The sequence below is a fragment of the Phasianus colchicus genome, chromosome 17, assembly GCF_987193195.1.
Source record: "Phasianus colchicus chromosome 17, bPhaCol1.hap1.1, whole genome shotgun sequence".
NCBI classification, from domain to species: Eukaryota; Metazoa; Chordata; class Aves; order Galliformes; family Phasianidae; genus Phasianus; species Phasianus colchicus.
Genome location: NC_143452.1, coordinates 3,536,955 through 3,561,457, shown reverse-complemented (window position 1 = coordinate 3,561,457; position 24,503 = coordinate 3,536,955). Strand labels below are relative to the sequence as shown.

The 24,503-nt window shown below is 43.1% G+C and overlaps 1 protein-coding gene across 12 annotated transcripts in view; it reads right to left on the bottom strand.

Moving 5' to 3' along the window:
• Positions 1-810: 810 nt before the first annotated feature.
• The window catches only part of PTPRT (protein tyrosine phosphatase receptor type T), a 432,503-nt gene continuing 408,810 nt past the window's right edge, over positions 811-24,503 (bottom strand). For all 12 annotated transcript variants that reach the window (XM_090152290.1, XM_090152287.1, XM_090152291.1 and 9 more), the window contains 9 exons: positions 23,430-23,584; positions 20,490-20,625; positions 19,390-19,539; positions 16,426-16,599; positions 14,173-14,304; positions 11,262-11,387; positions 9,725-9,888; positions 9,133-9,268; positions 811-8,411 (listed from right to left, as the gene is read on the bottom strand). In XM_090152290.1, the coding sequence (XP_090008416.1) occupies positions 8,358-8,411; positions 9,133-9,268; positions 9,725-9,888; positions 11,262-11,387; positions 14,173-14,304; positions 16,426-16,599; positions 19,390-19,539; positions 20,490-20,625; positions 23,430-23,584 (1,227 nt within the window). In that variant the 3' untranslated portion in view covers positions 811-8,357. The remainder of the gene's footprint in view (positions 8,412-9,132; positions 9,269-9,724; positions 9,889-11,261; positions 11,388-14,172; positions 14,305-16,425; positions 16,600-19,389; positions 19,540-20,489; positions 20,626-23,429; positions 23,585-24,503) is intronic.

Genomic DNA, 24,503 nt, shown 5'->3' with positions numbered 1-24,503 from the left:
CTAGTTTATTTTTAGGAAGGCTAATTAACAATGTAAAACAAATTAGTTCTTACCACTTGGGTTGTATGAGTGTAGCAAGACACGACTCTCCTGGCGTTAAGCTGTGAATCTCAATGCACCCGTGCTCGCATTGAGGAATAAAGCAGTCCTTGGTGTAGAAGGTCCCTGTCTACTTCCCGCCTGCAGCCTCCTGCTTTCACAGACTGCCTTGGAAGCCAAGCACAGCCACGTGGCTGTGGATGAATGAGCATGGCAGCCTGCTGGTGGATGTGTGAAAATATTTGCTACTGACATCTCATCCCACATTCAAGTTCGGCACGCAACACCTGCACACAAAATACCCGCCTATAGAAAGCACCAGAAAAACGTGTTTAACATTAGCAATATCAACATTAGCAACGCGGCACTTGAACACCAAGGAAACAAGGCAGTCATACCTGTTAGATGGAAAACATTGAAAGAACGTGTTCAGTTCTAACTCGCACTTCTAAGACTGTAATTTTTAAAAGCACTCAGCACACGTACGTTGGCTTTCTGAGAGGGCTGTCTCAAAAGCTGCAGCTAGATTGAAATGTTGGGTGCTTTCTCTTTGCTGCTGTCGAGCCACTTCTGAACGGCGCTCGTGAAATAAAGCCAGCTGCCCATCAATGTGACAAGGAGCTATCTCGTGTTTTCCTGTGCCACCACCCCATTTCTAATAGCACTGCTTGCAATATACTGTCGCCTGCATGTGCAAAGAAAAGGCACGAGCACAAGAGTCTCTTAGTAAAACATTAATCTCAGATCACAGATTTATTTTATGGATTTGCAACACAGCCCATATTACAAACATTGTCTGGGAACATTTACAAGAATAAATAAGATGGACTCGCAGTTGTAAAAAAAAGATTACACTTCACTGTAATGTACAGTCAAAAAATATATCTGATATTCATTGACTTGACATTATTTACCTTCCTTCTTTTAAGCTAGAAAGAAAAGACACTGAATGCACAGTGTTGAGATTTCTGTATTTATATTTTTTTCCTTTTTTTTTTTTTCATACGTGCTTTATCTATCAAACATCCAAACTGTACAAGTGAGTTTCACCAGTAATCCATAAAGGCCAAAGGAGGGGGAGATGGGGGCAGAATCCAACAGCAGAGACGCGCTGATGCAGCACGTGTGGGGTGCTGGGCAGGGTCCTGCTCACCCCAATACGGCCACAGCATCCTGACTGTAGCAGTAACAGCTCTAGCAACAAGTGATGCTACAGCATTTCAATTTCAGCAGGATTGGCGCAGGGGGAAGGAGATGAAATCAACATGGGAGTGAATTCTGTCAGTGCGCTCAGTCAGTAGGGGTTAAATGTGGCAAGGGCACAGCTGCAGCTTTTGCACTGAAACGCAGCATGAGCGCTGGAGACTTAAGAATGGGCTACAGAGGTGAGGAGGGTCATGCCAGTTCTGCTCCATGTACATGGAAGTCCTGCATGGGAAGTGTTAGAGCTAGTTCAGCAATGCCAACAACCATCAGATGCCCTGGAGAGGCTTTCCCAATAGCTAAAGTCATTGAAGCTTGTGAAGCTCCAGCCATGCACCCAAAAACACCCCTGCAAATACATTCCTTTGTAACTGCACACAAGCAAGACTTCCTGGAGATGCCCAGTGAAGGATGAAGTGCTCACAGAAGGACGTACACCTCCACAGAGCCACCTGCTCAAGCACCTCACCAAGTCCCCCAAACAGTTGTGTTCCAGAGTAACAGATCTCCCTTACAAAACCTTCACTGAAATACTATCACTTGCAATAAGTGCTTCCTCTACAGTGACCCCTATTCTATTGGAAACCTGTACAGAACAGACCAGGATTGGTCCCAAAGGTTACACCTATGGCATAAATCATGTCACAACAACAAGCAAACCTCGCTTCCAACTGTGTGAACTGGATCATGGCCATGCAGCTTAGAATCAGCTCACGCTGAACTGGTTTGCTAGGAAAACATTTTTTTTCCTCTTTTTTTTTTTTTTTTTTGCCCTCCACAAAGAAATATTACAGGAACACCGCATCTATCATTCAGACTGCTGCATTATTTTGTTTCTTAAGGTGTGGGTTGAAACCAGAGAATAAGGGTGAACAACCTGTCAAATGCACTGGGACAAGGATGGAAAGACTTTGCTTGTTTTCACAAATGGAAGAAGCTGCCAGGTTTTCACAGTTGTGCTACTCCGACATGAAGCTGTAGATACTGAATGCCATGTATTGTTTATAAGGGAGACTTTAAAAATCTTATAACACAGAAAATAAAGATTACAGACTTGAGGCCACTGGAAGTCAGCGAGTATTTTTGTCTCTCCATCAAACTCAGAACCACCAGGATTTGGGCTTGGTGAATGAAAATGCATGAATGTACTCGACTGCTACACTCAGCTGTATATTCTTCAGGTATATCTATGATGAGGAAGATGACTGATATTTGTCTAAGTCAATACACAGATACTACATGATAAGTTTTCCTAGCATCCCTCGCCAAAACTGCAGAAAGTTTGCTTTGCTTCTGTGCTGTTGGATGGCCCTCAATGAAGGAAGAGCTACAGGGAACTGGGGAACAGGGAAAGGAAGGGCACTTGCATTTAAATTGTATAGCATGTATGTATGGCTATAGAAGACTGCAATCTAAATAAGTATGAACGTAGGAGGGTTAACAGAATCCTCATTACTCTCTTCTGTATACCAAACCTTAATTAGCTGGCTCTCTCAGTTTCTGCTCCTGGAAAGGTCTGTGCAGGGAAGGTGCACTATTCTGTTCGACCACTTCCTGGTCTTCAAGGAGGTAATGCTGAGCTTCACACTCACAGGCAGAGATCATCCTGAAGCACTATCACCACAAGGTCCCCTCCGTGTTTCTAACAAGCTGGAGTGAACTTTGTACACTTACAGAAGAACCTCATATTAGAATACAGCAGAATCAAACCAAGTTCTTGAGATGCCCTTTGCAACGACTAAAAGCGAACTGCTCTACCAATGAGATATTGTTTAAATTTATCACAGGGCAATGTTTTCCAAGTGCAACATTTGCACTGAATTGCGATGGAGGAATATGCCAGGACCGTGCAATGCTCCGTGCTGACTTGCAAAGATTTCTGCCAGTGTGACAGACAGAGGCACTGCAGATTTGAAGGTTCCTCTCAAGGAAATCTTTTATCTTTGTCCCTCGGGATTTATTCCCTCTGTTACACTGCCTGCTCCCTCTCTAGAGAGTTCTGCAGAGTGGAATGTGTTACTACCTGCTTTTTTATGATCCTGGCACAAACTCAGAAGAGTAGGAAAGACATAAGTATTATCCCTGCAAGAATAAGAGAGAACAAAGTGGAAGTTTCTCGCCTGTTTCAGGACACCATTTAATCCTCCTCCACTGTTTGCTTTTCTCCCAAAGGAGATTCCTTATCCTCTCCTTCTCTTCCAGACAGCAACTGGTTCAGCTGCCTTCAGAACAACTGCTGCAGATGGGAGCCTCTCTCCTTCCTCAGACTGAGGGATACCAAGAGCTGCACACCCACAGTGCTTGGCTTGAGATTCCCAGGGGAAATCCCACCAACTACTCCTCAAGGACCCATGCAAACTACATGGAAAGTAATCTATCATCTACAGGCTTAAATCTACAGCTGTGGTGTCCTTGCATTACCACTGGATGTTTTCACAGGGGGCTTACAGATTTGGAATAAAAGGTAGGAAACTGCTGACACACAAATATGTGCTTCTCTAGGCAAAAGCTATGCTCTGCGATTCCCACCTCTGCCCTACAGAGTGCATGGACCAGACCAATCAGGGTCACAGACATGGCCCAAGATATCTGTCAACTTTCTGGGAGTTCCCTGGGCATTCTTAAAATGTGGGCACCATGTGAACAAGGGCTGAATGGAAGAGATGTGATGCAGAACTGTGGCTTGATTTGGTGCAAAAGGTGACAGGAGGGTTTCTGTGCATGGAAAAAATTTTCACTGCTAATTACCTGGTGTCTGTGGACCAACATGGACAATTCTAGCTCACTTACATGGCTCTAATGCAAATAAACCAAGGGGATCAACCAGTGCACTAATAAAACTAGTTGAAGCAAACTAAGCACGGCAGTATTCTATGCAACTTTGCCAATGAATTTCAATCATGAACCGAAACATCTCCTATCAACCACAGCCCAGAGACTTCCCTGATCAGAGAACACCAGTTACTTCAATCTACTAAATAAAACCACCAATTCCCATCTGCTTGTTTGCCACCCGCAGTCCCTACCTTCACACTGACATTGTACTCCCAACCCCAGTCTGCTTCCTCCACGTTAATAAACAAGTACCTCAAGTCCATCTACAGAAGGTCAACTCCACTTTTCTTTACAAAACATTCTCTGGGGGGAAAAAATAACAAAAGATGGCAGCAAAGGATGCAGTTTTCACAGAGATTAAAAAAAAAAAAAAGAAAGAAAGAAACAACCCAACAGATTGTCAAGACCTGCTGTACCTTGTAGAGAATTTGTTCTATCTCTTTCCTGCTGACAGGTCAGGTTCCTCCTTCTCCAGCATCTGGCCTAGGTAGATCTGGAATTCTTTGCTTCAGTTACATCTCTTAATAATTTAAGATGTTTTATGCCCCGTGTATGACATAGTCCCTGTACCCTTACTCTTCTTATTTCTAGTTTTCCAAATTTCAGATTACACTTTAGACCAATACTATGCTATCAACAAACAGTTCTCACCCAATCCTGAAGGATGTCAGAATGGGAATAAGTGTTTTCATTATGACTATTCAAATACTGTCAATATCATATTTACACAGCCCAAAACTCAGTCATTGAGGAATTCCCCTTTTCTACCTTACATTATTGCTCCCCAACTGCAGCAGGCAATACTTAGGTTGGAAAGCTTGTCCTGGATTGTCAGTCCTTTCAAGAGTGAGAAAGCCTACTTTATTATCTCAAAATTTCTCTCTTTCTCAAAGAAAACAGACCCAACATCCACAATCTTGCCTCAAGCACATCACCTATGTTGCTACAGGCTCCTCTCTGCAGTTTAAACAACCTCAAGGTAAGAAGGTTATTTACAGCAAATTATTTTCTCTTTCCCTTTATCATTAATTCATATTCAACATATAAGCATTGTGCAGCAAAGAACAGTGCAAAGATGCCTGAGCCAATACAGACAGGAGCTGCGTTCCCAAAAATCAGTGTACCTGTGTGTGATGATGGAACAGTTTGGACCACAACCAACATCACCCATAGTGTTTGCTGAGCATCCTTCCACACTGGCTGCAGGCTGAACATCACCAGAAGCCTGAAATGCAGACCTGAGCTGCCACACAGTCAGTTGTGGCTAACAGTTGGGCTGTAGGAACCAACGTGATTTGCACTGAACTTGTTCCTTGCAAAGAGAAGGTAAAATGTAGCTTAAAGACCTTTCACTGAAATCTATGTTATCACTTTCCATTTGCAGAGGGCTAAAAGCATGTGGTGCGTTACTGCAGGCCAGCTGATGCTTGCACCTGACCCTGTACTAGCATGCCTCATACCATGAAAATACATTTAAACCTACCTCAGGACCTTAAACAACTTCACTGCAAGAGCTCTTCTGCCTGGCTCATCCAACGCCTGCTTCCCTCCCTGTATACATCCCTCCTATAGGCTGACTGCTGGCTTTGTAAGCCACTTTCCTTCACGCTACTGCTTAGCCTGAAACTACCTTCTACCCTTCATTCCTTGGTTACACTGTCATTTATTCTACCTCTCTATTCCTTTTACCCAGGCCATTAACTTCAGTGCCTGAACTAGACTTTCAGTAACTCCTGAAAGGGTCCTATGCGTATGCTAGTTTCCATGTAAAATTAACAGAATGCTAAATTAATATTTCCATAGCATCCACAGGGAGTTACTCCCTCTGGCTTTCTGTGGTTAGTGAAGTCACGAACATTCTGCTGGTAGCTTCTTCTCACCTTGGCAATTGCAAAATCCCATCCTGGGATCAGGATTCCCTCTTTCCTCTTCTTTGCAAACGGCCCCCAAGCAAACCACCTGTAATTCAAACAGTAATATTACCCTTTCCTTCTCAAATGTCATAATTTTGCTTTGCCTTTTATTCTACAGCAGAGTTGTTTGTGCAGCTTAGCAGCAACAGAAAAAAAAAAATAGAACAACTGATTTATTTTGTGAAACAGCAGACATTCACCTGCTGCCCCATTGTAATCCAATGTTGCTTTAGTGATTTCTTGCAGAAAGTTGGGGCCCAACCTGACACACAGCAGAAGCACCTGTAAGGGGGTTCCCACTGATGCTTTGTGGCGCAACTGCCTGAGACCTTCAAGGTATTCACTTGGAAGAAGCCAAGAATGCAAAGCTTCTTGGAAAGAACATGAGCAAGGTGGTTCAGCATCCTATGCAAATCTCTCATCTGCTCAGCAGGAAAGATTCCATTTCCAAATAGTGAGCCTTGTTTCTTAGACTGCTGCAGGTCCTGAGAGAGATGATAACTTTTGTTAGGTACTGCCATATCTGAGTCAATAAGTGTTCCAATCAAATTGTCAAGACAAAGATATAATTATCAAGCAAAGAATGACCAAGCAGAGGTGCCTTTTGAATTTACATATGAAATTGGTAATTTTTTTTTAAGCTTCTGGTGCTCTCTATGTGAGGCATTGACACGACTGAGCTCCCAGCAGTTTCTGAGCATTTACCAGAGGGTGGAATACTATGAAATGGTAAGAAAGTGGAATTTCCTTATACTTAAATTTTCCCTTACCTGTCTAGCTTTAAGCAAGTCTATGTTTGAAGAAACCTACATCACCAAGAATCTAATTTACACACTGAACTATCTTGGATCCCTGCACTCTCAGGATAAATAAATGGCTAAATTGAAATACTGAACGTCGTAAATCCTTTGTTCCTTTAAGAATAATCTCAGAGATTATCCTGTAGACCTTAGTGATTAGCTCCTAAAACAAACTCTTTCAGAAAAGCAATTTCTTAGCTTCTAAGAAGTCAGAGCAAGATCCAGAACCATGGCAAAACCCTTCTGATGTTTGTTGCAAAGAAGAAGAGTTGCACAGGCGTCTCTGCAGAACAAAAGAAAAGCCTTTTTGCTTAAGATGGAAAGATGCTGTGCTGGCTGAAGCCTTTTCTTAGCAGATGCCAGAACAGGTTTCTGTGTATGTCCATCACCCTTCCTGCAGCTTGGATGGGTTACCATTTTAAATTTGCAGGGGCTGGAAATCTGAACAAATCACTCAACTGTGTCTGACTGTACAACAGTTTGGGATCAGCGAGGAAAACCTGATCAAACTCAATTTTAAGATTACCTTCAGATTCAAAGTTCTTGAGCAGGAACCTTCTTTGTTCTTCATTTGCACAGTGCCTAGCCTAGTTCAGCAGGGACCTGTCAGGACTAGGGGTCCTAAGTTCTACAGCAATACAAATAATAAATAAAAAAATAATAATACATAGTATATGATCAATAATACCTACTTTATACCCTGTTTTTCAAAGACACACTGCACCCCAGCAAATACTTGAAAAATATGGTAACATCGTTACCAAAGTTGCAAGACAAATGCAATTTGTTTGATGCAAATATTTAACTTCAGGGTTTAAGTGGCTGGGAAACTTATTAATATTGCTTCACCAGCACTGAAACAAACATGGACCAGAGAGATGTAACCAGTTCATGCACAGCCTTGGGAGAAACTGGGAGGAAAAGTGTAGAAGCCAAGATGCAAATCCATGAACAACTAACTCCTCATCTCCACCATCTTCATGCTAAACGGAACCAGATGCAGAAAGATATCCAGTGTTTTTTGGTGTTGGCCTTTTCATTTGGAAAATAAAACAAAAACAGATAAGACAGGCAAATCGTAATGAAACATTTCATAAATTCCCTATGGCTATCTCATTTTCCCCAAATGACTGCTGCATGAAATTCAAAAATTAAAGACTGGGATTTGATAACAAAATAATAACTTAAAAAGGAGACATTTAGAAGACAATTTCCTAAAGGTTTCATTCTTTCCCCACTCTTCAGCAAGGACAGCAAAAAATACAATCCTAAAGAGGAGAGAAGTCAGAGGGGATTAGAAAGTCCAGTCCTTCAGCCTGTCTCCCGTTTCCCTTATTTTTACAGTAGGTTATTTAAGAAGCGGTAGATGCTCCAATAGAAAGCAGGCAGCAGCAAACACAGGCATCATCTCCTCCTTCCAGCTGGTCCGTGCAGTCTCAGTCTCTTTCTCCAGGAAGGAGAGGTTTTCCTTCCCACACTTGTTACCGCCTTCTAGTGTGGGACAGGGGAGAAGCATCTGCCAGGGGTTGAGGTCTGCCATGTCGGAGGCTCCTCTCTCTCTGCTGGGCTAAAAGGAGCTCAAGTATTCCAGTGCAACCTCATATACAAATTTATACTGTTCCTGAAAGAGACAATAGAAGTCAGTGACATTAGGATACAGGTGAACTGTTCGCACACTCACTCTGCAAGCTGCAAAAAATGCCTCCTCTCTCTTTCTTACTGGTCTTAATGGTCCTGTCCATCTGACAGGACCAGACAAACATGAATTGTATTTCTATGTGATACTAAACAAGTATTGGTAAGAGTCGTCATAATCAGTGGAAGAGAAAAATGCTCTAAGAGACAGCTACCCAATGGGCTATTCATTATTTGCTTCACATCCTCATTACACGTTGCTTTTGAGGAAAGAATTCAGCACGATCAGTTGGGATGTTTGAATTCAGGATGGTTTAATCTCTCTCAGCAGGGTGCAAGGTCTGGGGTGCACTCTCCTCCCTCCATGATCTCAAGGCATGTCACAGCAACAAGCACCAGGCTGTATGCATACTCATGAGCTCAAATCCTACCTAGGCTAAGGTGACAGAAGCTTGGGGTTTAAGTTTCTGGGTGCAGGAGATGTTACCCACCTTGCTGCCAGGATGGCTGCTCCACATCTATTCAAGGAGAGAAGCAGTGGGACTGGGAGATTCCTCACACATGCCAAAGCAGGGCTGGCTTTAATCCTGCTGCATTTATGGTATGTGTGGTTTGGATTCATGCTGGGCTAAACTATAAAATCTCATACCTATTATGAAGTCCCCATGCCCATGCTGGATGGAGTAAAATGCAGAAAACAAGCTTACCAGTGACTCCACCATGTTGGACTTGTTATTCCGTAACGTTTTCACTATGTGGAACACATCGATGATATTTTGCTGTTGAATCATTTCACACACACTGCAGATGGCACAGAAGGTGCCACTGCGTCCCCCACCGTTCCTGGGTGCAGAAGAAAAGAGGCAACAGATGAAGCCAGGCAAGGGATGAAAGCACAGCTTACAAATCAGCACGTACACCAAGAGAGGGGTGCATTCAGCAGCCTACTTGAGGAAGCTCATGGGTTTGTGAAAGTGCAGCTCTGTAGGGCAGCATGAGAGCTGGCAGTGCCATGGCACAAGGGAAGGGCTAATGCCATCCCTGGAAGCAGTGGAGAGGAGCCCTGGGCACTGCTCTGCTTCTCCTCACTCCTGTGGGGCTCACAGAAGAAAGCAGCAGAGCCTTTGGCTCCTCTTCACCACAATCAGTAAAATCTCTGGGTCAGGTTGTTATAACGCAGTACAATATTCAACTTTATTTTCCCCAGCTGAAGCCTGGCAAACCACCAGATTTCCAAATCCATAATCAAACTTCTGGACTTATTTCATGAGGTTACAGATGATTTCCAGCCCTACTTACAGGCAGTGGACCACAGTGCGGCCGTCCCTCCCATCGTACTGCTCCTGCCACTTCTCCAGCCTCCTGACCACCTTCAGCAGTGAGCGTTTGGATGGAGGGGTGTCCCGGTATGCTGGCCAGCCAATGTACTGCAGGTGCTGAACTATGCGATAGCCATCCTGGGGCTGAAACAAAGGGCATTTGCAATGCTAAAGGGAATGAGGCAGGAAGCAGAGAGAGGGTGAAGCAGAGGGTACTGATCACACACACCTTCCCCTCTTAATTTGGTATCAGTGCTAGAATTCTCCACACTGGATACATGATACAGCAGGGAACAAGGAGTTTTCCATATTTTGGATGATGATAACAATGATCTCAGGTACCAGGCAGAAACTAGATGCTAAGGATGCCTTATTTTATTTTCAGTAGAGAAAAAAAATCTCACTGAATTGTAAGAATTGGTCAGCTATGTCTCTCCTACTACCTTGTGGTGGAGGTTCATTGTGTCAAAGCAAGTAGAGGCAAAGACAGTCCTCAAAAAAATCTCTGGGGACTATGGCAGAAAAGATCCTCATAAGGATTTAGAAGTGGATATTGCTGCTGAATGCAGATGGGTATGAGAAATGTGAGTTTACAGTACTCACCCTGAGAGCTGTGCATTTACAAGGCAGCTTCAGCATGCAGTGTTATCAGCCATGGAACTGCAAGGCTGTCCCCAGCTCAGTGGCAGTCAGTTTGGGATGTGGGGTGGAGCAGAGGTAACTGATTCAGCTGCTCAAATAGTTAGACCCCACAAATCACTCCACAATGACATAATTGAATTGCTGCACAGGCTCTGACTACACAATCAGAGACAGTATGGAAATGCAATTTCTGGAGCCTATTTCCACTTCTGATTGGGAAAAAACAAAAAGATCAAAAAAAAAAAAAAAAAAAAAAAGAGTTATAATCAATCTGGGAAACAATTAATGGGAGAAAAATCCTCTGCTGAAACTCTTGCCCCAGCCCTGAAGTTGTATTGCATGAGTCCAGAGTGCAGACAAACCTCGCTTCTATCATGCCAGCTATACAGGAGCTGAGGAATACAGACAAAAAGTTGCTTGCAGAAATAGCAGCCACTTATTTATAGGAGGACAGGGGCAATTAGGAATCTCATTCGGGCTGGTAAATATTGCATTTGTCTTCAGAGACGCTGCAGGGCAGCTGACAGATAGGGAGCAGTTGATACTATTCCAGCTTATTTCCTGTGATGCTGATACTTTTATTGTTTCTACTAATGGATTAATTGTTCTCAAATATATACAGAAAAATGCATTCCATTTGAATCCAGATTTTCAGCTCATACCATCCATTTTCTACTTTCAGCCAAAAGGCTTTCACCAATATAGACTAATGCAATTAAATGTTAATTAAAGGAAGTAGCTACTAAATTTCTGCAGTGGAATTTTGTTACTAGGTGAGCGATTCAGCATCTCAAAACCACAGACTTGATTCTGCCTTTTTCCCATGCCAAAATGTGTGAGAATAAATAAGGAATGTGGTATTTCACTGCTCTTACCCTGGCCATGTTGCAGATCCGGAATATCCGGTTGATGATGTCTTCATCGATGTCTGCTGAAACAAACTCTACTTGAATTGGGCCATAGCAACAGGACGTCTTCTCTGGCCAGTACTGCATGCAGAGCTAGTGAGAACATCGAAAAGAAACAGAAAGCACCTTAATATTAACAAGGGAATGCACCATCAGTCTTGTCTCACTTCAGATGGCCAGCCAGCACAAAATCCATAACCAATCCTCAGTTACAGAATGCATTTGCTCAGAAAAGACCTTCTTCTAGCTTCAGGAAATTCTTGATATTATGAGTCTGAAGACAAAAAGAAACATATTTTAGAAGCTTCACTTTTTTTTTTTTTTTTTTTTTTTTTTTGCCTTTTTCAGTATGAAAACCACTGAATCCAGGGCGTAAAGGTGAAGGAAAGTGGCAGAAAAATGAAGTTCCTACATGGACATGGAGTTAGAAAAGAACATTAAAAGATCAGTGTCTGCAGGTAAATGCAATAAAATCACAGAAGTGTGGTGTTAGCGAGGAAATGGTACACACCAACAAAATTAATCTTAATTCAAGCAAAGAGGAATTTTTCTGCAAAATGAACTTTTTATGCTGATACTACTGAATTCACAGCATACAAAACCCTACTATTCACACAAATTACGATCTAAGTATTTCAAATCCATCTGGAAATAGATCATGGCAAGAAAATATTTTGCATGAGATCTCATTAAGAGTTTCTGCTGAGATTGTATTTTTCTGGGTTTTTTTCCTCCTATTTTCAAGAGTAATTTTTGAGAAGTTCTGCAACCACCAGGTGCTCATTTGAACTTGATCTCGAGCTTTTCAAGTTCAATCACTGTCAGTAATAATGTCAAGTGTGTGCATACCACTGCATTAATTCTCTATTCCTGTTCTTCCTTTGATCATATGGGGCTGAAATTGGGTGGGATATTAATGAGATTTTATGCATCTTTGCCCTTGTTATTTTTTCAAGATTACAAAAGCACACGAAGCCCACATAAGCAAGCTCTCCTTTGAAGGTTATCTTCACTCTTCATCCAGATTTTTAAGCAACCTCCAGACCTCTTCTCAAAGCATTTCCCCAGTAGGCAAGGAGATGGGAGCTGAGCTGTAGGAACCAACCTCAAGGTGCAGTGCAAAGAACAGAAAGATTAAACTTAGCTTTAAAAATCACTGTTCATAAAGCAGGTCTGTGAATGATTGCCCAGCCTGACATTTGTATGGTGCTTAAAATGGTCTGTTGTGTTCTCTAAAACATGGTTTGCTTTGCACTTTTCCCTGCTCACCTCCCTATTTACTACATTTTCATTTACTAACCGCATTTTATTTTTAATCATAGCTTTTATATAAGCAGGCTTTGCATTTGTGTTTTTCCCCTGTAGATGAGTGAGATGTTCCACCTAGCCACACAGACGCGGTATCTTCTGCACACAGCTGTACACTGACAGTTGTGTCATGCTTATGGTGTAGCACTTGGGTAAGGCAACGATGAGCAGCTAGATAACAACACTGCTGTACAACAACAGCGCAAGCATAACGCTGTTACCCAGTTACACTTCCTCTACAGAAATCTCACCTTCACAACTGCTATCAAACTTCCACACCTTGCCTTGAGAGCTTTTAAGATACAAACTTTAAAGCTATCCTTACTTCTTGCGGTAGCTGGGTGCGTTCAGCTCTGGCTGCAGACTCAAGGTTGGTGACACCGTGCTGGAATGACTGTCAAAGTGACTTAATGCACTGCCAAACCTCCTGCAAACTACCTGATAAAAACAGCGACTTTCTAGGGGAAAAAAACACAGGTAAAGTCTTTAGCAGAAAGACAGTCGGCAAAAGTAATAGGCTGAGGCTGATGGGTTTGTGCTTTCTAGGAACGAGGTTTGAGAAAGAACTCCTGGTTTCCAGAAAATGCTGTGCTTTACAGAGCCTGCAAAAAAAGAAAAAAATGCAATCTGCTCCCACACATGGGCTCCAGGACTGCACAGAGGACTGCGACTCTGCTGTTATCAGGAGGGTCACTTCTGAGCACAGCCCTTACACAAACAGAAATGAAATCCCACAGCTTTCACCTGAAGGGATCTCCCCCCCAGCACAACAAGCCAAAGAGACCAACGATCCCACTGCCTTCAGTGCTGAGGCTTCAAAGACAGCAAAGAGACAAATGAAAAATGAATCCATGAAGTACCGGCTACTTGAGGGCTCTTCTCTTGTTTAACAAGTGCTGTAATGGGTGAATTAGCAATGCCAAACACACTCTCCACACAAATTGCATGATTGCACCTTTTTGAAAGCTATCTTCTACTACTCGTCAGCAAGGTGCCTGCAATCCAGTGCAGCAGCTCCTGCCCTGCCATCTCGACTTCTGAAAAGAGCACTGTGGTCAGCAGCCAAGGAACCAGGGTACACATGGCACTTGAAAGAAAAGAATGAGAAATGCACTGCACAACGTGCTGCTCCAAAAGCAGTGCGAGCTGCACGTCTCACTACTACCAAATCTCATTGGAAACCTCAGGGAGAAGATCCTTACGATGTTTTCAGCATAGTGCTGGGTTTTATTCTTCTGGAAATAATGGGTGAGCAGGCAGGAATGGAGTACCTAAGCCTGGGAGGAAATGGGAATTGGTTTGGGAGGAAACTTAGGCCCCAACAGCAGCATATGTAGATAGGTAATCACTGTTAATCGCAGTAAGAACTAGTTACCTTAGAAGGAGTCAAGTATGTAGATCTGAACTTTGCTCTTCCACAGTATTCCAAAACATTGCCTGTTAAATTCCAGCTCCCATTCTTTATTTTGTTTTACTTATTGGTCACAAGCAAATGGCTGTAGAAACCCCCTGAAAACCTTCTGGATTTGAGAATAAAGCTGTGTGGCTGAGATGATGAAAAATCCCTTACCTGTGCAGCATCCATCTCATTCAGCATCACTATGGAGGAGCAGTTATAATCAAACACCAGCCTCCAGAAGTCTGCTACGGTGTTGGGCAAAGGGTGCTGGGTTACAATAAAGGCAGCAGGTTGCTTGTGGCTCTAACAAAAGAATAAGATTAGTTAAAAAAAAATTCAATCAACTTTTATTCAAACGAATATTACACCCGGGAGGCTATGGCTAGGCAATCTGAGCCATTTAACCAGATTATACAAATCACATATCCTTCTCCTTGTTATCGCTGTGCAATGAATGAATGTCTCATAATGGGATTCTTTTGCACCCAATGAAGACATTTCATTAAGGAAGTGTCACAAGAGCAGAGATTACCCAAATCAATTATTTATATTTTGAGACTCAGCAAATAATACTAATTCTACTATTACTACTACTACTACTATCAGTAATGTTAATAATGGGAAACAAAACAGCTAGAAGCAAAGGCACTCCTTTCTGCTGCAGTGGACTCCAGAAACTAGAGGAGGGGTTAGCCCTCATCTGCCATTGCTCCCCAGTGGCATAATGCTACCCAAGTGGCACATTTGGGTGGCAGCCATCCTTTAACAGGACATGGGGGAGTGTTCAGAGTCCACATTGCTGGCATTCAACTTCTGCTGCTATTCTTTTACATCAAAAGTGCCTTCTGCCCTCAATTTCCCTAACCACAGAGCGGAGAAACTGTGGTCCCAACCTCTGCAGAGCTGTGGTAATGAATGTTTGTGAGGCACTCTGAGATGAAAGGGCAGCAGCTCAAAACATTATCTCTTTCCAACCACAGCATGCAATGCTTAGATGAGCCTACAAATGCTCCGTCCTCTGTGCTGTACATCTGTGAAGCAGACTTGAATCAAAAGGTATAATTCTGGGTTAAAAAAAAACACATAAATCGGATTTTGGTTTTAAAGAAAAGAAATAAATAAATGCTCTAAGTATTAAGGTAGCAGCTGCAAGGGCTGCCTTTTCTCTTCCCTGTGAGCCAGCTGTGGGTGCTATGGGCCCATGGTGGGAGGGGAGCTGTGCATGTCCTGCACCACTCTGCAGAGTGGCTGCACTATGTTCTGGGGTGCACAGGTGAGCAGGTGATGGGAAGTGAAGTACAGAGAAGGAAAAGGAAAGCTGTTGGGAAGTGATGAGTCTGGAACGGCTTCTCTTTCTTTATATAAAATAAAAGCGATTAGCAGAATTTTGTGTGGAAGGGGACGAGAGCCTTAAAGGTAGGGGGGATGACAACAGGCAAACACATTCCCAGGCCCTAGGTAATGAGACAACTGAGTGTGCAGCTGCAGATCTGCCAGTGCACAAAACACATTTTAAAGAAGGAAAGATAAAAAGTTTCCTTGAGCGTATTTGCAATAAAAACATCACAGTTTCGTGAAAAAAAAAAAATCTAAAATTAATTATGTGACCAATTTTCTTAACCTCTTAAATGCAGTAGTATCACTATCCCCCAAAACCTGAAAGAGGAGATAACAGAGACCAACTCTACTCAACTTTGCTGGGGAAAAAATGATGACACTTCTCCCCAGATCATATTTACATATACTCCAATTGCAGTAATTAGCAGTTCAAAGGCACCTCTGTCCAAAAGCAGCTTAGGTACTACAGTAAAAAGAAACCATCAACATAATTCAGCCACTATAGATGCCCCGTGCTGTGAGTCCATAAACAAAGCAAGGCAAAATGCCTTCAGACAGATTCACATCAGCTTAGCTCATGTCCTTCATCCCTAAAGCTTTTCGCACATCTGATCCCATATTCTTAACTGCAGTAGCTCAGATAAATCACTCACTCCATGCCACAAACTGTTCTTTTCAAAGAGCTGACGTGGCAGCTCCTGGTGAGCATTTCTCCTCCCACCTGTGCAGCAACCAGTGGGAAGAGCTGTCCCACCACCACTTCGTTCATTTGCCATTCTAAGATGCACCCTCAGACTGCACGCTCGCAAGCTTCTCAGCCAAAAGTTTTCCAGCAGCCCGAGGCAGAACGACACAAGCTGTGATTTATCACATTACCAAGTGACACATTTCTGTGAAGGAGAGAAAATTCACGTGGCTTTGCCCAGTTTGGAGATATCAGACTCAGAAACTACAGGGGGGGAAAAAAAAAAAAAAAAAAAAAAAAGGCTTCTTGCTTTGGATCCAGTTCTCCCAGAAAAACAAGCCAAGAAGAAATAAACCCAGTGCAGTGATAAGGGGACAGGGGGGATGTGCAGAGCTGCTTACATCCATGAGCGCAGCATTGATGTAGTTACTGGATTCACCATCCACAGAGATGAGGAAGGGCAGGCACCGGTCCAAGGGCAGCACGTCCATGCAGCGGTTCTTGTCATGGTTCCTCGGCAAAAGGCCGATGCTGCAGTCCTCTGGTCGAACCCGCGGTGTCACAATATTGAGAGTCTGTAAAGGGGGCAGGGAAGAAGGGAAGGAAATACAGAAGCAGGCTGAGCATCTTTGAATTCACTTCCAAAAACAATGCCATCTCCACGGTATGCTTATACCAAAGAACAGAAGATCTCTGGCATCCCAGAGAAGGAAAAAGAACGAGCATGGAGAAGCTCGTTGCTGATCGAATACATCACACTGCACATCCTCCTGAGGTGCCCTCCCAAACACCATAACCCCCAGCATAAATGGAGGGCACTGAACACCACGTAACAAATTCCAGCTGTAAAACACCACAGCAGTCAGATAACATTTCTGTTCTTTGCAGAGGCTGGAAATGGCCGTCACAGTTGTACGCTGCAGCTTTGACCTGGTGATGGAGTGAAGCCTCTTGAAGGTGGGTGCACACATCCTCGCTCTTTGAGAAGATCCTGTGCACAACTACCCTGAGTTCACCCACAGGCCAACTGGGTTCAAACCATCTCATGATTCCTCAGGCAAACTATTGATTTCTTTTAACAATACGCACAAAAACCTAAGAGAAAAGAGTTGGGTATTTTTTTGTTTTGTTTTAAACAGTCAGTCAAGCTGTTACCCTGTTATTTAGATTGCTCCTTTCCTCGTGGAGAGACGTGCTTCCTTTCCCCAGTCACACCTTATCTCTGGGGTCTTGCTGTTGGTCTTTTACCCTTATCTGTTTTTCCCACAGCTTTACAGAATGTGTTTCTTTAAATGTAATTTTCTTTTGTGTTATCCATCGTCAAACCAGCCCAGGTTACTCAGCAGCTGTTAAAAACAGCAAATCCAAGTGAACGCATCTTTAACACTGTCATTTAAGCCATGGTAGATCAGTAGCTATCTGATGGCATTTTATTTCTACTTGTCATGTTTTCCTTCATGAGCAAAGCAGTCATGCTGTGAATTCCTTTGCAACCAACAGATGGACACAAAATACTGAGAGGCCAACCATTTTTACAGAGAGGTTGACTTCATCCAAAGAGAGGTTGTGAATGGAGAAAGGAGAAGGGTCAGACAACCTGTTATAGGAAGTTACATATAGAAAAGTAACATCAGAAATCATGTAGTTGCTCTAAATTATGCACTCAAGTTCCCTTACCTAGGGGATGGGAAGCAGACAGTCTGGCAGGGCAGCATAATGAAACCTGAAATCTCTGACAGTGCAGATAATTAGGTGAGTAACTTGTTAGTGATTTACTCCTGACTATTTTACGTCCTTCCCCTTGCTCACTTGTTTTTTGTGGCTTACTCAGAACATAAAGACTCCCTAGAATGAGCTTTTATACACTCAGGCAATGTGCAGTGCATGAGAAATCTATCCAGTCTTACCTGAGGGACAGCGAGACCTAAATAATACATATTGGACCAATAGATACACTTAGATCAACTGGTTCATAAAGACTGTAGCAAAAGATACCATCCTATGCATTAAAGCCAAACAACTAAGGCTGACGAACGCTTTAAGCTAAACCCCTGTAAAAATAGCATCCTAGTACTAGACAGCAAACGAATCTTTTATGCAAAGCATGGAGGAGCATTTCCTTCCCAAAGGAGCTGCCAGCCCCTGGCAGCTCAAAAGAACAAGCACGCGGGCGACAAATCTCACTTCCTATCATGACAAAATAAGCACACTGAGCGGTGTCATTTTTTTAATAGTACAGCAGCACTTGATGAAGTCAGGCTTCGGCTCCCTCATGCCAAGCGTCCATAGCCAGAAACGCTTTTACAGATCTGATATCACTTGATAAAACCGGATTTTTTTTTAATTGAAGTGCCATCAGTTGGGATCCACCTCTTTATCTCACTACATCAACCCTGATGATTCCCTGCGAGGTTTCAGATAAAAAACACACACATTCTGTCTTCATGCAGTGAGGGAGCAAATGAGGCATCTAGCTCAGAAGGCTCCTGACAGCCTCCTCCTGGAAAAGACACTTGGCTGGGGGACAGAGGGACATCTCCCACAATAAAAGCAATCTCCATCTTTTCACTGCTGACTAAGAACAGCTTCTTAATAAATAGCAGTCTCACTTTACTGTCAAAATCATCTTGCCCTAAATTTCCAACAATACTATGCTGTTGGTTGAAAATCCTGAAGGGACTTACAGATATATTGAGAATCAGCCTAGGAAGCTTAGTTCACTGTGTTGGAGGCACTCTTGCACAGAACTGGTAGCCTCTGTGTCCCAAGCCCCATTTTATCAGAGTGGGATAAGCCCAGCAGTCCCTGTTTCTTGCTCCAGTCAAACAATGCCACTCTTGTGAGTGTTATTATATGACATTTCAGTTCTGGCCACAAGGTATTCATAAAAACACTCTGGGTGAACTGAGGTCTTCACTGAAAATTAGTATTAGAGAAAGCAGCACTCACAGAGCTCACTCTCTTTGTATGGAAGGACATCAACAAGTTGATTGTCAAGACTCTGAAGCAACAGACAAGCCACAAGAACAGTTAATAAGGGGCCTTGAGGCATAAATGTTTCTGCATAAATTACAGAAGGAAATGAACAACTGAATATTTGCTGAAATGAGAAGTACAACGTTATCTGCGGAAATTAAAATCCTTGCTCTACTGAAGTGATGGGAACTTTTCCTTGCCAAAGGCTGAAAATCTCATGCTTAAAAACAAACCTCTGCCTGATTCAGTACTAACACAACAGAAATCACCACAAATCAGACCTCATCTCAGTGTCACTCTCCTCTGCTATGTTGGAAATCATAAAATAGCACAGAAATTGATTAAACATCTTCAGTACACCAATTACAATGACCAAGACATGACATTACCTGAAACTCATCTTTTATCTGGCTGGAATTGGTCTGTGGATCTATCCTGCTGATGTTGTAATATATGGATCTGAACTCACAAACTGGAATGGCAGTGTTGCCGCAGAGACACGCCTCCAAAATGGCATCATGGACAAATACATACTGTTCCTGTACAGGAGAGGGGATGAGATATTAAAGTCATGTTTTCAATACAGATCATGAAATGTCATACCTTTTTTTTTTTCTTTTTCTTAAGTCATGCCTGCTATGCATATTTGGCTCAGTTTCATGTGGAGACAAATTACACATTGTGCTATGTGACAGCTTTGTGAGCATATTTCATCCATCACTGAATGTGAGGTCTCATGTATTCATTTCAAATTTACAAGTCTAATGGTAAATCACCAGTACTGGAAATGCTGGGACAAAACAGGGTTGGGCCAGGAGGGGATTCAAGGAGGCAATTGCAAGGCAATGGTCTCTTTATCACTGAGAATGGTTTCTGCTTCAGACCAATGACAACAACAGCACAAATGGAGGTCTGCTCCACCCGTCTCTTCAAAGCTCCCAGAGAATGTTACTCTGGGAAAGGATATTTCCTTAAACAAAACATGAGGTACGAGAAGCCTGCAAAGTTAAAAGTTCTTCTCTGTTCCAGTCTTTTGCTCTGTCCATCAGGAGGGAAAAGCACATCAAACTTGTGTAGTGGGATAACAGTCTGACAGGAGTTTATACAGCTGCTAAATGGTATGTTCTGGAGCAGCTTGCTTCATCAGCACCCACTGCTTAAATCCAGGATGTTTCATTGTTTGAGCTTGCACTTGATACAAAATAGGTGCTGCGTTTGCAGTGCACCTATGAATGATTCAGGAGCAACCTCTTCTACCGTGAGAATAAATCAATCAGCAATGCTAAGGCCTAAACATCAATGCCTTGAGGTCTGACCAGCTGCCCGTGAACGGGATTCAGCACACATCTGGCCACGTTTAGCAAATAAAGTTCTGTATAATCCCATCACAGGGGAGGCATGTGTTGACTTAATGAAGTGTTTGGCCCCTGTGAAGCAGAGGAGCTGCCAGGAAAGCAGCACAGGTTGGAGGAGACCTGCTGGCACCTACCTCTGTCTGTACCAAATTGACCCTCTGGGAGCGCAGCTCTCGCACGCAGTTAAATATATCAACCACACCTTCGTTCTCTGCCATGTCAAGCATGATGTCAATGGCAATAAAGCACCCTGTTCTCCCGGCCCCAGCGCTGGAAAAAAAAAAAAAAAAAAGAAGGCAATGAGGGTCCATACGATCAAGGGACTGTGCGGAGGCAGGGCTTTGTGGAGGAGAAAATAGATATACAAAAAAATAGCTACACAGAAAATAGCTACACAGAAAATAGCTGCATGGACACAGCTGCTTCTCCTGGAAGCTGCTCCCCATGGAGTGATTTTTGTGCTTAGTTAAATTAGCTTTGCATTTAAGAGAATGAGGTGAACTAATATTTCTGGGAACGGCAATGGGCCCAGGAAGGGACACAGAACTTTGATTTCTCGAACGCCAACAAAAACATCATTCTACAAAACTAGTCACTCTGATTTGACAGGTCAGTTTGCATGCATATCACTAAGGATGTGGGAGAGCAGCCCCTGGGTTGCAAAAATACACAATTCAGAAGGGGTGGGAGTGGAATCTGCTTCTCCAAAGTTTTCCTTCTCGTAGGACTACTAAAAAGCATGCGTGTTTACTCAAGAGGGCTCGATGGGAGGGGGTTAGTGCATTGCCACAAACATTTCTTTTCCCTTCTTAATGAGAAGGTTGGTTCCCAAGTTAAGATGATTTCAAGTTATGGACTGTATAACATTATAGAGAAAGGAGCCCGAGGCTACTCAAAACCTTCAGCTTAGACCTCCCCCCAGCTGCACATGAGAATTGAAGCATCTCTTGCAAAGTGTGTTGTCACTGTGTCCTCCTTCCCTCCTGGGAAATCATCCAAAGCTGTTTAGGTGTGAAGGATAGAAAGAGGAGAATGTCTCTAAACATAACACCAAAGGAAAAAAGGAAAACTCAGCTCAAATCGGGGAAACTTCTGTTGCATGAAAACTCCAGCAGAGCCAAAAGCAAGGAGATATGAATGACCATACATTAATGGACCAGATTAATCAGCTGCTGAATAGAGAGCAGATATTTTTCATTTGCAGAATTTTAATGAATAAGTGGCATTTCCTCTCTCTTTATCTCTCAGCTTTTCAGAATTTTAACAAATAGTTATAACACTTCTATATTTAGAGGACCCCGGCACTTCATAAATATCGAATAGTGATAATATCCAGCCAGGCATCGGTAGGGAGAATTTGGTAATTACCACTTAAAGCAAGTCATTAAAATTCAAAAGCAGATAAATAACAGAGAGGAAATGGCATTTATTCATTAAAATGTGAAGGATGAAAAATTTCTTCTTGCTTTCTTGGTAACGATGAATCAGGTTCAGACTCCTTCCAAGGCCAGCTCCATGTCACAGCACCAAGGCAACAAATTCAAGCCCTGAAAGCTCTGAAAGAATTCCCTTCTACCAGCTCCTTTGGCTGAGCCGCATTTTATTATGGATCTGATTCATCGCTTGCTAAATTAAAAAAAAAATCACAAAAAAAAACCAAACCCAAACACCGCACACTGTTAAAAAAATTTAGCTGATTTTCCTTTTCAAAGCAACTGTGGGACATAATCTCTCTGTCCTCCTGATGGCAGAGCCCATCACTAGGAGGTAAGTGCCTGTGCACTGCTCAGGGTGAGATTCTGGAATGCTCAGCACTGCTCTCTGGCCTGGTGCTGCGTCCATATCTCCTTTCAGAACAGGTGCACTGTGACTGCAGAATCACCTACTACAAACCCAAATTCCTTTTTTGCAGTAATGTATTTTTCTGCATTTGAAGTCACGTAATAATGACAGTTTTCTTAACCGAGGTATGCTACAATCACAACTGCTTTCACTGTAAAGTCAAAAAAAAGGACACCGACCCACATCCAACACTCAGTAGGCACAGTGAGTTTTGAGGTCTGTTACTTTATTCTGCCTCACAATGACCCACGTAAATGATACAATCTACTGATCCAATCCAGTATAACCTTTCCCTCCAGTTTTTCCTGTGCTGCAAGCTGATGGAGAATGGTGGTAAGGATTAGGATAGGCTTGCTCAGGAGATTTGGTTTCTCTGCCTGGCTCTGATGCCACCCCTGGGTGCCTCTGCTCTCCCAACACCATCAGCATGTCTGACTACATCTCCAACTGCTGTTTCCCCATGCCAGGGACACTCTCCTCCCTACTCATGTACTGCCTTGCACAGCACAGCCTTAACTTCAGCTGGAAGAAGGCAAGTGCAGAAAGTGCACAGTACCAGCAGCAGCCCAGGAGTCTGCCAGAATGCAAATCAATAATCTGAATTCTCACAGCTGTAAAACCAAGCAGTTTTTCTCAGGCATTTGCCTCTTATTTCCTAGCTGGAAGGCACTGGGCAGGTTTTCAGTCTGAAATTCCCATTCAGACTGGGTTTTGAGGAAGCTGAGATGCATATGGCTGGTATCCATATACCCAGGAAGGCAGAAAAACATATGAGATAAAACCACTGACCCTTGTGCAAAGCTGAACTGCAGTACATGTGGGTACAGAAAAGCGCAGTAGCTTTAAAATCCCTCTCTGCAGCCTTGTTTGTTTGTAGGCATCATCCTACTGCCACATGAGGTTTGCTGTGGATAACGACTGGACTTGCTGTCCCAGATATTTACCATTTTCCCAGCTCTGCTGTGAGCATCTAAGAGAGTATGGGCCACCAGAGAGTCTTCTACATTCCAAGGGCCCTCTCTGACCCACTTATCTCCAATTCATGCCGGCTAAGCTCCAAAGCTGCCACTTTAGAAAAGAAACCAGATTCCACTTCCCAGAAGGCCCACAAATTAAACTCTTAAACAAACGAAATGTGGTTTGTCGTTGTTAGACGAAAAGAAGAAAAAAAGCAGAAAAAACAAAACAAAACAAAAAAACTGATGGAGGAAAGGCACCAAGAGCTCACATACCTGCAGTGCACAACAATGGGTCCTGCCTCTGGGGGGTTGAGGAACTTCACCTGCCGAACAAAGCCCAGGAGGCCTGTGGCATAGCAAGGAACCCCGTGGTCTGGCCAGCTGGTGAAGTGGAACTGCCGAATCTCTCGGATCTCATGGTAGCCTTTCTGAGGAGACAGCACAGCCTCTATTTTTCTGTCACCAGACTGTGATCAACGTATTTTGCCCACTGCTCGCTACTCTCATACAGAAGGGCTGAACAATTTAGCTCTGATCTTGTGCAGGAATATGTCCTATACCACTTTTCACTCCAAGAGATTTCAAGGTGAAGGATCAAGATGCACTCCAATTACAAACGAAGTGGCAAAGTACAGCTGAGGACTGTGGAGGTGAATGCCAGCACCTGATTCAAACCTGTAGTCTCAGTGTTCAAAACCAGCTCACTGGGAACATTACAGGATGACTTCTGTCCCAGCACACCAGGGCTGCACTTAGCCCATCTCGCCTTTGGTGATACCTCCATAAACCACCACTCTCAAATCCTTTTTGAGACACTGAAGCAAAAGCCTGGGGAATGAACAGCTAAATACAGAGGCCCCAGGAAACTGTAGATTTTCTGTTGCCTCCTGCCAAAAAATCTCAAGTTTGAGATTAAATCTGGTGCTGAAAAGGGCAGAAAGTGATACCTAGATACACCACTTGGCCCTGCTGGTGAGACAAAGCTGCTGGTGCATGAAAACTGACATCACTTGTATTTGTTTTGTCAAGGGTAACACAGAAGTGTCAGTTAGCTGTGACCTTTTACTATATAGAAAATGTATGTGGAGTTCACTAATCTGTCAGATTGTGGCATTAGCATTTCCCGTCAGGTTTTTCAGTGATTCAATGGAACGTGGACCTTGTGAGCTAGAAAACCTGAACAATATTCCCAGTGTGGCTTAGTAGGTATTTCTGAAAAGCTTTAAAACCACTTACTGTGTGTTTGGAGAGTAATTTGGACAGACCTCGAATACTCTGACATTTAGATACTCAATTTCTAATTGTATATAACATAAATCTTCCAAATCCTGCCAATTTGGGGACAAT